Source organism: Callorhinchus milii, unplaced genomic scaffold (genome assembly GCF_018977255.1).
Source record: "Callorhinchus milii isolate IMCB2004 unplaced genomic scaffold, IMCB_Cmil_1.0 Scaffold18, whole genome shotgun sequence".
In the NCBI taxonomy this organism is placed as follows: Eukaryota; Metazoa; Chordata; class Chondrichthyes; order Chimaeriformes; family Callorhinchidae; genus Callorhinchus; species Callorhinchus milii.
Window position 1 is genome coordinate 3,231,773 of NW_024704759.1, and position 17,715 is coordinate 3,249,487.

The following is a 17,715-nucleotide window of genomic DNA, read 5'->3' on the forward strand; positions in this document are numbered from 1 at the left end:
AGAGAAAGCAAGTCTGAGGCCAGGTGGAATTAAGGTCTCAACACACTACACTTTCTGTTCTGAAGCGACCGTGTTCGATGGACTGGGATCTCAAGCTCAACTTAGCTCTGAAACAAATTCAACGCTTAGCAAACAAAATTCAAATTGAATGAAATTAAAGCAAAATATCAAAACTTTTCCGCTGCTTTTGAGGGAATAATAGTAACAATCCTTGTGTTTGATACAGCATCTTATCACATCATGGATCGTCTCAAAGCGTTTCACAGGATACACTGCAAAGTGAATTGACTATGTATTTTGTGGGCAAAACGCGGCAGCCAATCGTGCACAGCAACGTCCCACATAACACTGCTCCCTTATATTATCACATTGCTACACAAAACCATCCATGTTACATGGAACTTCAGTGGAAATCTATCAATTCCCCTTCCTGTTCACACCCGCGATTTCACACACTGCACACTGTGTAATTGGTACAAAGCTCTATCATGATACAAAGCGTTGGTTTCATGCAATGAGTCGTTAGCCTTCCTCAAACCCCCCCCCCCCCCATCTCCCAACTCCCACCTCCTCCATCCAACTCCCGCTAACATCATCCTTAACATAGTACGGCAAGTTATATGTTATTGCTCTTTATGTTCCACTGTTCTTTAGGAACAATCAGGAAGGCATTGCAATACGGATCTGGGAGGTGGGGGTGTGGGTGTGAGGAAGGAGAGAGAGAGAGAGAGGATAGGGATTGCCTTACCATAAAATCGTTGCCAAACCCTTTTCCCCCAGGATCCTCCGGTGAATCCTGAGAAATGGAGGTCATGGTGGAGAGGAAGCTGGCCGACTCGGTCAGGGCCGGTAAAGGAGACAAACTTTCCCCTTGTTCCCCGAGACCCTCGCCGAGGCGGCTGATTTTCTCGGTGATGGACGTCAGCTCGGCCTTCAGGTCGCGCAGCCTGGAGTTCACCGCGCCCAGCAAATCGCCGTCTCCGTCCTGGAGCCCCTCGTCGCCGGCAGCCTGGCACACCGGGTCGCTGGGCCGGCAGTGCTCGCCACCAGAACTCAAGCTGTTGGTGTCTGCGATGAGGAGATCGATGACACCGCACACCAGGCCGGTTTGCTCTTTGATACCCAACAGAGTCTGGATGTCCTTGGCGCCCAGGAACCTCGCTCCTCCTCTCCCCTCGTCCCCGTCATCCTCGTCTTCGGCCTCGGCCACCCTGCTGCTGCCGCTGCCGGACATCCTCTCCTGGCTTTCCCTGGGGTCGTTCTCCCCTCCGATTGGCACCTCCCTCCTGGCCGGCTCGGAGAGCAAGGAGAACTCTCCTGAGTCGCTGACCTCGGTGTCGTAGTCCCGCGAGCATTTCTGGCACTGCTCGGAGGCCAGGTCGTAGCGCTGGAGGTGAGACACCAGCACCCGGTTCTCGTACTCCAGCTTCTTGACCTTGCCGTGGAGTTCGCTGAGCTGGTGCCTGGCCACCACGAGCTCCTCGCGGGAGGCCTCGAGCGGAGCCGGGCAGCAGCCGCCTCCTGCCCTGCCCGCCATGGCCTCCCCCTGGCAGGCTGTGACTTGCACCCGTTCAGCTCGTTCATCAGGTGCTTGTTCTGCTCCTCCATCTCCACCAGCGAGCGCCTGAGCAGCTCGGCTTCCTCCTCCACGAACTGGAGGTGACGGCTGAGCTCGCCCACGCTCTCCCCGAACTCGCCCACGCCCGGCCGGACGTCCTGCTCGCAATGCTCCTTCTCGCAGCCCCCCTTCGCCTCGTCCATCTCTGCCCTCAGTCCCCTGTTCTCCACCTCCATCTCCACGATCCTCTTGCTCAGGATGTTAGCCTCCTCCTCCACCAGCCGCAGATGGTGTTTGAACTCGGCTTCCCTGGCGTGGGGAGACTCCGCGATGTCCCCCAGTGAGACCCCGACGTCCAGGTCGCCGTAGAGTGAGCTGTACTTGGCTAGGTCCTCCCTCATGCTCTCGTTCTCCTTCACCAGCCTGGTCAGCTTCTTGCACATGACGGCGCCCTCTTCCTTGGCAAAGTGCAGCTGGCATTTCAGATCAGCGCTGTCCTCCTGAAAGCCGGGCAAACGGGGGTTAGTTGGGTTTGAGCGTGGGGTGATGGAAGGGGGGGGCGGGGGAGGGCAGCACCGTAGAGACCCGCTTGCTCGCTGCCCGATCACTGAGGCCGCAACTGCGCGCTTTGACTGAAGCAACGACAGCAACGACAAGAACAACGGGCTAAAGCAATTCAAGGATGGCCACGCCGGGCACGTGTTTCCCAGAGCGCGAGGGGCAGTTGGTTCCTCGCATAAAGCTAATAATCCTTGCATTTTTGATACACCGCCTTATCGCGTCATCGAAGCGTCTCGAAGCCCTTCACAGAATATACTGTAAAGCGAACTGAATGTACATTTCGTGGACGAAACGCGGGAGCCGACTGCTCACAGCAGCGTCCCCACAAACAGCGGTGGATTGAAGTGACCCAAATTATTATTCTGATTCATTTATTTGTATTTTTTTGGAGGGCAGCGCTGGGCGGGGGTGGTGGGGGGCGGCTGTGTTGATGTCGAGCGTCGCGTTCGGTTACCTGGAGGGTGGCTTTCTTTTCCGCTTTGTTGGAGACTCGCCCACTTCTTTTCTTCAGGGTGCTCTGGGTGGGGGTGGGGGGTGGTGGGGTGGTGGGGGGAGGAGAGGGAACAAGAAAAAGGTCACGGGACACAAAATGGCAGCCGCCTTGCACTCCGGCCGCAAGGAGCCACACATCCCAATCCCGGCTCGGAGCAAAGGGTGACTTTTTGATGCAACGTTCGGCAGATAAATCCATGTACACAGAGAATGCACACGCACACACACACACACAATTCCCACACATAATTCATACACACAGAGAATGCTGGTGCACACACACACACACACACACACACGTACACACACAATTCCTACACATAATATACACACCGAGAATGCGTGTGCACGCATGCACACAAACACATGATATACACACACTCTCACAAACACAGAATACACTCATAAATGCTAGGATTATTATTATTGTACACACAAAATGCACTGTCACAAACATGCATACACAGCTGCCCAACTGCATACATGAGCGCACAAAGTTTGCTTCGGGACCAAAATAACTCAAAGGAAGCAAATGATAGACATTCCCTTAAGCTCAGCGGGTCGCAGGCGGCCTCGGGATCAGCACACAGCAAACCAGGAGGGGAACTCATAAACCTGGCACAGAGAGAGCGAGGGGGGGACGTCCTTCGGATGAGACACTAAAACCAAGCTCCTGCTCAGGCGTTTTCACATCCCTCGACACTTGGCTCAAGTCTCAGTCTCTGCCCAATTGCTGGCTAAAGCCTCGCTCCCAAATTAACCACCACTCCAGCTCACCCGCCAAACTCGCCCCATTTACTTATTCATCTCATTCCATCCTGTGGGACATTGCTGGCACGTACCAGCTGCCGTGTCTGCCTACACAACGATCACTTAGGAACTGCGTGAGGTGCTTTGAGGTGACAAATCGCTGGCTAATACCAGGCATTATTTGGTGATTGACTGATTGACTGATTGATTGATTGATCGATTGATCTACAACAGTAAAGAGGATATTCTGACCCAATTGCAAGGAACAGAAAGTTAATCTGACCCACATCTCTGGGGCCTGTGACACACACAGTGAGAATCTCAGATGATTTACAATCTTGTCATTTTCCTATGGTCAAAACACAACATTGATACATTTTGCCATACGCTAAAATGAATGTCTCATTCCTCCCTCTTCCCCCACCTTTTCCCCTCCCATGTTAAGAGTTCAGCACTGTTAGTTCAGCCATTACCCTGGCTTGGATCCCAGTCATTTGCTCAGACATTCCCACACATTCTGATACACAATGATGTTGGAGTAAAAAAATGTGGAGCTGGAATCAATTCTCTGTCTCTCCGCTTGAACCGTTAAGTAAAGCAATTAGGAAGTAATGAAAGAACGGCATAAACAGTCCACCAGTGAGCAATTAAATCTGGGTTTTGCATCCGTGTGAATTAGAATTTCAGTAGCTCTTTTAACGGTTAATGGTTCGAAGAGCCCAAGAAAGTCTCAGTAGACTGTGTACATAAAACAAATGCAAGTCGTAACGGAATGCAAGTGTCAAACGTGCGTGTTGCAAATCGAAAGAAAATCTTAGATGCTTTTTCGGTCAACCGAATGCTATGACACACACGGAAACCCGTCGCTGTGCTTAAAGAGTTTCCAAACCAGACTGAGGGTTCCGGGTATGTAAACCACCTAAACGTTCCTGTGTCTGGAATCAAATGCCCTTGAGGGACGCACCCTGGTTATCTTATCCTGGAGAGGATTTGGCACAGAGCCAAGATGTTGGGGGTAAAACCAGTTAAAACTGCTTGCCCATTGAGAACACTTTATGTGCCTTTTTTGCTGGTTAAATTCCATTAGGGCCTCACCATCATACTCTGGATATCCCCAAACCTTGGCTCTTACTTTTAAAAGTACACCTAATTCATGCTTTGACATGTTTGAACGACCTGATTGGGCACTATATCAATTCACAGACTATTATTAATAATAACTCCAGGAGTATTTCCTTCGTCAAATGTCACTTTCACTGCCTTATTTTCTGATCTTTCATTATAAAGTTGGCGCTTGTCTCCGTGGAGAACATCCCTTTAACTGGGTGGATGGATGGGTGGAGGATACAAACAGCCCCATGCTCTTCGGACAACAACAACAAGGATGAGTGGCAAAGCTACTGGCGAGAGGACAATGGGAGTATTATATCTCTCCACGGCCTGGGCTCAGGCTTGCCTCACTGAGAACGCACCAGACTCATCATGACTGGCAGATACGAGCGGCGGTAGAGATCAAAGCCACCTCTTCCACTCCCCGCTCTTTGTGCCTCTGTGCCTTGCCGCAGTTTTGCTCCAAATTCTGAAGCTCTCAGAGACGCTCCCCTGTGCGGAGGGTGCTATACGAGTGCAAGTTGTTGTTGTTCAGCGCCGATGGTGATGGAGTGGGAAACCTTATCAACTTTGCTGCGAATAATTCCAACAGGAATTCCTACCAGCTCACGTGGCACATGAGATACGATTCAGAGCTACCATAGCGCAGAAGGAGCCACTGACCCACCACAAAAACACCAGCATTCAGATAGGCTTTAACACCCTAACAAAAATAATACATAATAATATAATAATCCTTGCATTTGATAGAGAGCCTCATCACATCGTTGAGATGTCTCAAAGCGCTTCACAGAATATATTGAATTTTGAATTGGCTGAGTAGTTTGTGGGCAGGAATACACTGCGTACAGCAGTCAATGTCCCACTAACAGTCATGGATTGAGTGACCAAATGCTTTTTTTGGGGGGCGGGAGGGGAGGGGGGGTGGGGGGGGAGGGATTATTATTCCCGGAAAGCAATCCGACAATTGACTAACAACCATGTTCCTACTTACTGCTACACGCACATAGACACACAGCCTATCGTTACGCAACCAGTATCATTTCTCTAAGCGCCTCCCCATCCCGCTAGAAATTTGCCCAAGGTTTCGCCCCCACCTGGGAACCTGCCTAAGAATGCACTCTGTGTTAGTATAACAATAAGATAGAGATAGAGAAAGAGAGAGATACACGGCTTGATGCGGTCACAGCAGGGAGCTTCCTCTTGTAGTGAGGTGAAGGACACATCACCATAGCTTACAGAAATGGATCTGGTTGCATGACAATAGGGCGTGTGTCTATGTGTGTGGCTTTGGAATGTGCCTTTGGCTTACGCCGCAGAAAAGAATCCATTGTGACCCCAAAGGACAATCTCTCGCTCTATTTCAATTTCATTACTGGGAGACACGTGGCTCATTGATGCCCGGGGGAAGGTGGTCATAGGCATATGAAAAGCGGAGCCATGGAGGACGTAGATTTGAGCTGAGGTCAAGGAGGGGCCGAGGGGACAGTGTTGCCCACCTACAGTGCCATTCACTTCTCTCTTTCAAAAAACACACACAAGATTTTTAACGAGTTACCACTTAAATGCTACTTATTCTTGCTGTTGTTTCCTGTCTGCTTTGTGCTGTTTTCGCGCCGCATTCAAATAAGTGACTCAATGAGCGGGTTGGCAGGAGGTAGCAAGCTCAGTTATCATAATAATAATCCTTGCATTTGATATAGCGCCTTATTATGTCGTTGACAAGGGCATTTTGACATTCCCAATGCACATATTAATTCTCCACACCCCCAGACTCCCCTTCCTTCCCCTCCCCACCCCCTCGGCCATAAACCCTCAGCCAAACCTCTCACCATCTATCAGGACTTACGTTTGAGGCAAAGTGACAAAGTGACTCAAAAAACCAACAGAGGCAGTGCAGAAAACAAATACCAGAGGACACAACACGAACAGCAGGAGCACAGGAAATATCAGGAACAGGAAAAGGTCATTTGTCCCGCCCTGGTTTGGACAATATCAACACCACCTTCCCACCATATCCCCAACCGATCCTGCTTTGTTTTGAAGTCTCAGATGCAACTGGCCTCAGTCTCTTTACTCGGTAACTTACTCTGTGCCTTATTATTAATAATAATCCTTGCATTTGATATAACAACAACAAAATTACATTTGTCTAGCGCCTTGCATGTCAGGCGGATGTCCCAAGGCTCTGGACAGACAGAGTTTCGGACTTGAGCTGAAGGTCGGGTATGGTGGGGTGCAGGCGGGGAGGGTGACCAAAGGCACGACTGAAGAGGAGATTCTTGAGATGGGTCTTGAAGGAGGCAAGGGAGTGGGCAAGGCAGAGGGACTGCAGGATGGAGTTCCAGAAGGTGGGGCAGAGTGGCTGAAGGCCCGCCTGCCAATAGAAAGGATAGTTGAGGTTCAAACAAGCCAAGCCAAGGCTCCAGACTGGCTCAGTGAGGTGCTGTGTGCATCGTTGGATGGTGAACCATGAAGGTTGAGGTGAGAGGAGAGGCGGTGGAGGAGGATAGCGTGGTCAACGGTATCGAAGGCAGCAGAAAGGTCAAGGAGGACGAGGAGGCAGAGGGAGCTCTGGTCGCAGATGGACAAAATGTCATTGGTCATTTTGACCAGGGCTGTTTCTGTGTTGTGGGCAGCACGGAAACCCGTTTGGAGGGGATCGTGAAGGGAGTGGTGGGAGAGGAAGAGCGAAGCTGGGAAGCAACAAATCGTTACAGGACCTTGGAGAGGAAGGGGAGGTTGGAGATGGGGCGGTAATGTGAGAGCAGAGATTGGTCCAGGGAGGATTTTTTAAGGATAGGAGTGATGACGGCTATTTTTAAAGAGGTGGGAATGGTGCCAGTGAATAAGGAGAGGTTTATGATGTCTGTGAGCAGGGGGACAAGGAGGTGGAGCTGGGAGGTATGGAGAGGGATAGGGATGGGGTAGAGGGAGCAGGTGATCGGTTTCACATGGGTTATATAGCGCTTATCACGTCTTTGAGACATCTCAAAGCGCATTGCAGGATATACTATAAAGTGTAGTGACTGTGTTTTATGGGTGATATAGTGCCTTTCACCTCAGGATCACATCTCAAAGTGTGTTGCAGGATTTACTGCACAGCAGACGGCCTATATTTAGTAGGGGAACATGGCAGCCAAGTTGCATACAGCAATGGCCCGCCAAGTGAATGATCGATCTTATTGGGGGGTAGGGGGGAGACTGTCAACCAGGACACCGGGGAAAACCTCTTTATGAGACGTTAGACCGAGGCTCTGTTTGTGCCCGTCCAGGTGGACGTTAACGATCCCACAGCAATACTCGAAAAGAGAAGCAAATTCTTCAATCCCGTTGACCCTGACCAAGAATCCCTGCAAATCAAACCAAGCCATTCACTTCATGGCGGTCTGTTGGCTGTTGCTGTGTCCAAATCGGCTGGTGGGTTCGCCTACAAAATGCACAGTCATTCCGCAAAGCGCTTTGAGAAGTCCTCCCAAAATGAAAGGCGCCGTATTCTAATGTAAGCATTATCAATTTTAAATACCAGAGGCGAGAGGTTTGATTGGTGACGTTACCATCTCGTTTATCCTGTTTCCTGAGGTGGCAGAACCCTGTCTCTCTCTGTTAAATCTCATGTTTAGCCAGTGAACAAACTCAGCTGCTCTTCCAAACTGTTCTTACTGCACAAATTACAAGGCTTATAAATAGCACTGACCCGGGACAGAGCCTCAAAAAAAAACCTCTTTAAAGGAAAATGTCGGAGAGAAAAAAAGAAGACAGAATAAAATAAATACTAGTCCTTACATCCTTTCAGCATTCCCACACCCTATCCTGGATGAAAAACCCAGTACAGTGTTGTTGTTGCTACACATCGTGAGGACAACAATAATTTGTTTTTATATCATGCCCTTCGGGGAGGGTAATGTCTTGGGAGCACGTTGCAGGGATGGGCTTGGATGCTGAGCTGGGGGGTGAGGGGGTGGGGTGGGGGCATGAGGGCAGAGGTGGCCAAAGGCACTTTTAAGAGGTAACATTTGAGGCTGAACTTAAAAGAGAGAAACGGGGTGGTGTGGGGGGGCAAGACAAAATGAAATGATAGAGGGAGAGAGATCCAGAGATCAGGGGTGTAGGAACTGAACGGTTTGAGGACATCTCAAAGAATTTGGCAGGAAATACTGTAAAGTGTAGTGACAGTGACAGATGCCTACGAGCGAGAGAGAGCGCGGGATAAAGCATGCGAAAGACTTTACAGAACAAGAGCCTGATCATCTTATCGCAATTGGCCTGAATGGAACCAGGAAGCGTCGTTAACCAAGAGGCTTTGTTGGAACAGTTTCCGAGCGAGAGGTTCTGGGAATTGGGTCTGGGGATCTAGAGGAAGCACCTCTGATACGCAGCCGGCCAACTAAACTCCCATTTCCTGTTAAACTCAAATGACTGGAGCCTCACCCAAAAGCAAACCCGTGGTGCCACTGCGTTGGATTACGGCTGCAATATCTTATTTTAATGTAAGAGTGGAATATTATAAGCATCTGGTCAGTATACTTTGGTGGGAGGGAAGGGGTGGGGGAAGGGGAATAAGATGAACTGGCTCCAAGGCAATGCGCTTGGCAACATAAGAGCGTAATTGAGTCCACCCTCTGTGGTAGTCTCTAGTCTGGTTCCTGAGCCGGGCAGGTCTGCAGGGTTCCAGGGCACTGCTGTTGGGCAGACCAGCCCAGCATTGGCTCATTGGCAGGACTTGGGAGGGGGCAGACCGGTTGGTCGCTGGGGAGGGCGGGCGGGTATTCTTCCCAGTCTGCTCCTGTTAACCCTGCAAACCGTGCTCTCACAGGGTTTACAGTGAAGTGTAGTTACTGTGTATCTTGCGGGCAAACACGGCAGCCGAGTTGCACGCTGCAACATCTCGTAAACAGCGACGGAAAGAATGAGTTGTGGTTTGGAGCCAGCTGAGCCCCAATGCTCCATTACGTATCTGAGTAATTAGGTGTTTATCAGGAACTGGCTCTCTCACCAGTCTCGTGACCGAGCTCACAATCATCGCTCTGTGCCCTCAGTCTGTCCGTGTAACTGGGCATCAATCCCCCAAATACAATTGGTCACTCTTTCCACCACAGATCATACAAAATATACCGTCAATTCACTCTACCACACGTTCTGTGAAGCGCTTTGAGACGTCTAGAAGATGTGGTAAGGCGCTATATCAAATGCAAGGATTATTATTTATTATTGGCTGCAGCGTTTCACCCACAAAATACAGTGAATCCATATTCTAGTATACTCTGCGAAGAGTTTTGGGACATCTCGACGACATGATAAGGTGGAAAGCATGTATCAAATGCAAGGATTATTATTAATTATTATTATGATTATTTCTTGTCCACGTCAGTCGGGGGGTTTCAAAATCGATGCCGCTCGTAAAATCCCCGCCAGTAAATAAACAGTCTCATTTCATTTCAACTGGGTTTAGCAGGGCAATGAGCATCCGGCTGGAATCATTTCAGCAGAACCTTTACTGTTGGCGATAAATATTGCTCCCAATGACATTTTTACATGTGTTACACCCTTGTAAAGATGATGGGCATGAAGGCGTTATCATTTTACAGAGCTGAGGTCGGGAATAAATCACGGGGGAGAAAAACATGCACAGAATCTTCAACATGGATCTGGGGAGCATGAATTTTCACGTGTGATACCAGCGGAGTGGCCTAGTTACCGCAGGTTATCGCTCTCTGAGGGCCAGCTCTTAACTCAATACATTATGCATGGCTCCTGGACGCAAATGAATGCACAACCTGCTGTTGAAATGTTCCTGGCATAAAAATCCATCAGAGCCACAAACTAAAAGGTCACGTCTGGGACAAAGCGATTACCCGCCGTTGGGTTATTAAGGTGCGTTGATTTCTTCTCGTCACATTTAATTATTATTAATAATAATAGCAATTATTGCATTTGATATAGCGCCTTTGGTATCTCAGAGCGCTTCACAGGATCTTACTGTAAAATGTAGTGACCGTGTTGTTTATAGGCAAACGTGGCAGTCAATTTGCACACAGCGATGTTCCGTATACAGTCGTGAAGTGAATGACCAATTTTTATATGAGGACATCATCAGCCAGGACACATGGGAGAAATTGCCTTCTCTTTACGAGTAGTGCCATGGGATCTTTAACATCCACACAAACTGGCAGTCGAGAACCTTGGTTTAACATCTCATCTGAACGACGGATTAAGACAGTGAGCTCCGACGAGGACATCTTTGCATTTCTGTGACAAACACTGACTTTCAGACTTTCAGACCCGCTGCGGTGGGATTTAGATTGCATGCTGAGCCTTTACTCTTCCGTACAACAAACCTATTCACCACCACCGCAAAACACTGGCCACTGCGACTCATCACAGTAAAATAAATAAAGTTAAATATATGCACCGCATATCACTCTGCTCTCAGATCAATTTATATTTGCCAAATAGCTGTCTAAATCCCTCTTGAAACTGCTGACATGTCCAAACCATCTTCTTTCAGGCATAAATAGTTCCAGTAAAGCTGAGCTGGTGTGACTTATGTGATTAGCGACGATACGCTTAATAGGTACTGAACATCGGCGAGCCATCAAATTATAAAGCAGGAAGGCAGCCGAGTCACTGTGACTAAGAGACATGCTCTACATTCCAGAGATGTTCTCCTAGTCAAGTGACTCTGAACAAATACCGTCTTTGTCTCATTTATTTCAATCAATGTTCACATTACCCGTATACTGACTATCTCACCACATGACACCCATCCACGCCCCCCCCACACACACACACACAGACATCAACACACACACATACACAGATGTCAACGTACACACATACACATATCAAAGCGTACGCGCGCACACACACACACAGACATCAACACACACACACAGACAGACAGACACAGAATTATACACACGCACACACACACAGACATCAACATACACACCCACACAAATATCAACAACAACAACTTGGATTTATATAGCGTCCTCCACGCCGGACGGCGACATCAACACACACACACATCAATGCACACACACACACACACACACACACAGACAACACACACACAGACGTTAACATACACACACACACAGACATCATAAAAACACACACCATGCACACACACACCATACATATGCAAACACCATACATACCAGTATCATAAACACATACATGGACACACACATACTACGCAAATACAGAGATGAAAAACACTCACAGCACATACAAACACACCGTATATACTCACACACCATCCACACACACACCGTACATGTACACACATTATTTATAGATATAGAGATACACACACAAACACACCGAGGATAACAGTTCAAGCTATAAGGCAGCTTTCCTTAATCACGCCCAGTGGCACCTCAGAAAGTTATCAGTGAGCGACATATGAGGAGGAAGAACTCTGCCTTCAAACTCACTGCTATAATTAGCCGAGGCCACGAAGCAGCAAAAGGTCTAATCAGCGGCTAGTGGGGGATATCACGGGGTCTGAAACACGCTGAGAGACCAAACACTGCAGTATTGTTTTCAACTGACTTCCATGTTTAGGCGCATTTCACATTCCAACGTCTATTATTTATGAATTTCCAGATCGCGATCCCTTGTTTTTGATCGAGGCGGTAGTTTAGACTCCGCCTGCCTTTCGATTCAGGTGAATGCTTTAACACCCAACCCGACCAAGTCATGGACGGCGATCTTCGGTTTAATGTCTCATCCGAAGGACGGCACCTCCCGACAATGCAGCTATCCTCACTCCCCACCCACCCGGCACTGTGCTGCAGCACCAGCCTAGACGGTGAGGCTGACACAAACGTCGCTGCTTTACCTCCTTCAGTTTGTCCATTTCGCTCTGCAGCACCTGCTTCGAAACGTCCACTTCAATTAGCCTCCGACGAAGGTCTTCGTTTTCGTCCTCCAGCCTCACTCGCTTCTTCTCTATGGTTTCCAGCTCACCGTGTAGCCTCACCGACACGTCTTTTGAGACCTGGGAACGGGAAACTCGTTACACGCGGGAAACACACTGACGTCCTTATAATCCTTGCGCTTGATGAAGCGCCTTATCATGTCGTTGAGGTGTCTCAAAGCGCTTCACGGAATATACTGTAAAGCGAATCGACTGTGTATTTTGTGGGCGAAACGCGGCAGCCAATTGCATACACAGCAGTGTCCCACAAACAGTCGTGGACTGAAGTGACCGTATTATTATTATTTTTTTTGGGGGGGGAAGATATCCAGGCCTTTATTGGCAACACCTTTAAAAGTCACCCTTGTTTAATATGTTAATCAGCCACAAATACAAAAAAAAATTGTTCGACACTTTAGTGGAATTGTATGATTAGACATTTACTGTGTAGAAAGAGACCACTCGGCCCATCGAGTCTGCACCAGCTTTCAGAGCAAGCTGTTCATACAATCCTACAGCCCTGCCCTAGCCCCATATTCCTTCAAGCCCCTATCTCTCAAGCCTCTGTCTACAGGATGTTCACAAAGTCTCTTTGCCCCTTGGTTTTTTTTCTTACAATGAATTTCTATTTTCTGTTGCAGATGAGTCGAGTGTCTGATACTAGTAACTGCCTCCTAACTCCATCCTTTCTTGTTATGGAAGATATCGCAACGAAAATGGTAAAGGATTATCATCTGCCATGAAAATTATGGCACTCACACACACATGTGCACCGATCCTCTGGACTTATAAATACAATTAAACATTTGTACTGAATACAATTAAGTACTTCTAAATACAATTATCATCATTCTTCCACATGTTTCAGCTGTTGGTCAAGTGCATTGTAGAGAGGAAACATAGGGGTGACAAATTCCCTCTTGAAACCTACAAAGGACTCTGTCTCTTAACCCCTTACTTGACAGTCCAATCCACATCCAAACGATTCTATGTGCGTGAACGTAAATTCTCCTTAAGCTCTCCTTTCACTGTTGGACACTTCAATCCACGACTGTTTGTGAGACGCCTCTGTGTGCAATTGGCTGCTGCGTTTCACCCACAAAACATTCGCTTTAAAACATATTCTGTGAAGAGCTTTGAGACGTCTGGAAGACCAACTGCCAGGATTATTACTATTATATAAATCTATCTCTTAGTCAAAAGAAAGATGGCATTTGGATGGTGATTCCAGATTCACTGCAAAATAACAAATCCCTCATGGCCAAGAAGCTGGCCAACACGCACGGACATTTTTTGCCTTCAGTCAAAACAGGAATCTGATGTTCAGAAAAGTGTGGTCGTCAGCAAATTAATTCGCTCAATTAGATCAACTCAGGAGCGAGTATAACTGATTGGGCTTGAAAGGGGGCAGCAACAATGAGCTTGCACAACAAGCAAAGGGCTTGTTTATTTGCATTCTGGCGCGAAGCATGCACACGCACAAAACTGGTTACAGCAGGAGTGACTGCTCCATTGCTTCTCAACAGTGGAATTCACTCGAAGGGTTCAGAGCCAAAGGAGAACCGGCTGGGATCGAGCATGTGTTGTAGACTGTACCCTGAAACTCTTGAACACTCTCCCTCTATCCTTCTGCCTTACCCCTTCCTTCCCCATCTTCAGACCACGTCTCAGTCATTGCCTCTTCGACTGTGCCTTCGGTCACCTTCTTCCCCCCGCCCCCCACCCCCCCGCCCCCGGCTTGGCGTTGTGCTCTGCTATTTCAAGCGCTCTGGGACGTTACCCTGTATTGAGGGTCGCTCTATAAATGCAAGTTGTTGTTATTGTAGGTTACGCACACGCACTCCACTCCATCTGGAGTTGGCATCTAGCATTTGTAGACCTCGCAGGAAGTGACGTCATGGTGACTGGGCGACCCGACATTCCTCTGGTCGCTGCGTTGAGTAGGAAGACAGGATTGCAGCACAAGTAGAAGTATATGACTGTTGTGTCAAGTAAGATAAATCGCACATAAAGGGCACGTGTGGACTGACAGCCGGCCAGCCAGGTTGAAGAAACATTTGCAACACAAATCAAGACGCAGCAAACAATACCTTCACATCTTGCTCTAAACTCCTTATCAGCTCTCCATCGACCTGGCCGGTTTGTGCCACCCGAAGGCTCCTTCGCTCAGTCTTTCGCAGTCGATACTGAAGGATTCGACACGTCTTGTTTGCTCGGTCTAATTCCTGCCGCAGCTCCTGCAGCTGGTAAACGTCCTCTTCCAAATAGATGTCCCTCATCTCCAGCATTTCTGCCCGCAGCTCCTCAATTTCATCCTGAACATTGGGCGGGTGGTGGGGAGGAAGGGAAGGAAAAATGATATTCATTTCATTTTCAGAGCTGTTTTGTGCCAATTTAGGGGAAGGGGGTGAAATTAGAGACACTACAACGCGTATTTAGTGTTGCTAAGGACTGCAAATTGAATAATAAATTGGATAATATTCCCTGCATTTGATACAGCGCCTTCTACATCAGCAAGGCGTCTTGTTGTGCTTCACAGGATTTATTGTAAAAGTGTAGTGACTGTGCATTTTGTGGGCAAAATTTTGCACCCATCACTGAGAGTTTCACATAAGTACGTCACCTACACACGGAAATTTCCCCGTGTCTGGAATGCAATACGCACTTCACCTCCCTGGAGGAATGCACCCCGTTTATCTAATTCAGGAGAGCATCAGGGATAGTCTGGCAAGAGCCAAGGCTTGGGGAGGGGAGACCCCAGAATGTGCGGTGTGGGGCTGTTCGGGGCAGGGGGCGGTAACTGCTGGAGTTATTAACCAGCTAAAAACGCACAGCTTGCCATTGACAGCACCGAGCCGGCCAGTGAGACGTGCGGCCTTCCTTAATTCTCTCTGTTGAAGCACTTGATGATAAAAATAATCCTTGCATTTGATATAGTGCCTTATTACGTCTGCGGGACGTTTCAAAGCGCGTCAGGGAATACATTTAAGTCAAGAAGCCTCTGCTGACTTATTGATGCATCAGATTTCTCTTTGCAGGTAAACGCAGGTTTGGACAGAATGGCGTGAAGGAAAGGTTGATAAACAATGACAGTGACGTAGGCTGGACCTCTTTGGCATTAATCTCTTGTCTCAGGGGATGCCCTTTTTGAAAACATTTTTGGTCAGCTGGGTGTCTGACACGTGCGGAAACCCGCCACCCATCACATGACTGCGAGTATCCAAACCAAGCTGAGAATGCATGCATCCCGTTGGCGATATTGCTGTCCGGCAAGCTTTCCCGCTGCTTGTCCAGCTCGGACCACCCTACCTGTTAGGGCTTTGGCTTGCAGGATTAACAGGAGCTTCGTGAGATGATTCCCCTGCCCCCAGTGACTGGTCTGCCCTCCCAGGCCCTGCCGGTGAGCCAGCCTGGCTTTCTGAAACGGTTACTTACGCACTAATTGTCTGCGAGCAATCACACAGCTCACAGCGGGTAGGGCATTGGGACACCCACTGCTATGCCAGCCTGCCAGCCCGATGATGTCATTGCCTCCTGCTAGGCTGCCAGGTGTAAGGAACTCATTGGGGGGGTGGGGATGGTGGTTGGGAGGAGCGAGGTGGGGGCAATTGATCTCAACCAGAAAGAAAAGCAATTCATTCCCTCATCCCCCACTACCCAACACCCACCCCCCCCCTCCACCGCCACACACACAAAATAAGGGGGTATTATTTCCGGGCGAGTGGCCGTCTGTACTAAGCGGGTGTGACAGTGATGTCACTGCAGCTGCAGCTTAGCTGTGTTTTTGTTAGCTTTCGCAGCTTTTTTGTTGAATACATTCCCGAAGGGAACAGTGGAGCGCTACGTAATGTACCACCAGATTCCTCCAAAGCGCAGGCATCCGGCACCGTACACCGCGCACACAGCCTGAAACCGTGTGGAGTTCCAACTGCCGGTCGTGCTCACTGTACATAATTGTGCACAGGCTTTGTCATGGGGGTGGAATCGGACGGTGGGGCTGGTGGGGGGTGGGGGGTTGGGGGGAAGGCGGGTGGGGTGGGGTGGGGTGGGGGGAGAGGGGGAGGTGGTGGGTGTCAGTTTACAACTGCACGTCACTTCCTAAAGATGTAAGGTGGGAATTCAATGATAGCCAGTCTGCTTACAGGATACGCACACATTGTACAAAATACACAGTCACATCACTTTACACAGTCTATCCTGTGAAGCGCTTTGAGACCGTTCGAAAACGCGATAGGGCGTGATATCAAATGCAAGGATTATTATTATTATTTTATGATTATTATAATACTGTACAGTGGAGTGACTGTGTGTTTTGTGGGGCAGACCCATCAGCCAAGGCGCACGCGGCTTGTCCCACAAATAACCGCGAAGTGAAACTGTAACCCTTCGCGATATTGACGTACAACGTTGAGTCGTAATACGGTTTGTAATCTGGATCCCGTAATAAAAATGGTTACGCGATTTGCGAGACTGATCTGCGACCTGATTCGGGATTACCGTCGTAACACATTTGGGCTGTGACGCGAATTGTAAATATTGACCCGTAACACTGAGTTGCTGTATTGATCCCTGATATGGATCTGCGACAAGAACCGGCAATACGTGTTTCGCGCCTATCGATCCGTAACAGGAACTGCATTGGTATTGATTTGCGATCGTTATTCGAGGAGTTTCACCCACAAATATACGGTCAATTCACTTTACAGTCTGTTCTGTGAAGCGCTTTGAGACTTCGAGAAGATGTGAAAAGCGCTACATCAAATGTAAGGATTATTATTATTATTATTATTATCCGCAATATTGAGGCCGGAACGGAATCTGCGTTAACGACTCCGGATATCGATAATAACAGTAACAATAATTGTAATATCGATCAGCAATATCGAGGTATCGATCTGCAAACGAATCGATCACATGGGAACCTCCCTCTTTTTTTTAACCCTTTCCCCCCTCCTTCGCCCTGACATCCTTTTTTTCACCCACCTTCAGGTACTCGTTCTCTGATCTCATCTCCTCCATCTCCCTCAGCAGCTCCTCCTGGATGCTGCCGGCCAGCTGTTCGCTCAGGTCGGAGAGAGCCAGGGAGGTGCTGACACTCACCCGCAGCAGGGAGGCTGGTGACTGGGCGCTGCTGGCGCTGGCACTGGCGCTGGCACTGCCACTCCCCGTAGGCTCTGGCACCGGGTCCTCAGCCGCCCAGCTCCTGTCCCCCTCCCGGGGCTCCGACTCGCTCGCCCCTCGGCCCGACTCGCTGTCGCTGTTGCCCGTGGACAGAGCGCAATCTGACAGCTCCGAGCTGCTCCCGCAGGGTGAGGGC

The 17,715-nt window shown here is 48.9% G+C and overlaps 1 protein-coding gene across 1 annotated transcript in view; it reads right to left on the reverse strand.

The window, feature by feature from the left end:
• LOC103173094 (protein SOGA1) overlaps positions 1 to 17,498 on the reverse strand; it is a 29,655-nt gene extending 12,157 nt beyond the window's left edge. Inside the window, 6 exon segments of the mRNA XM_042341930.1 lie at positions 749 to 1,548; positions 1,551 to 2,058; positions 2,574 to 2,636; positions 12,321 to 12,479; positions 14,489 to 14,713; positions 17,382 to 17,498. Of these exon segments, the coding sequence (XP_042197864.1) occupies positions 749 to 1,548; positions 1,551 to 2,058; positions 2,574 to 2,636; positions 12,321 to 12,479; positions 14,489 to 14,713; positions 17,382 to 17,417 (1,791 nt within the window). The 5' untranslated portion in view covers positions 17,418 to 17,498.
• Between the last annotated feature and the right edge of the window lie 217 nt (positions 17,499 to 17,715).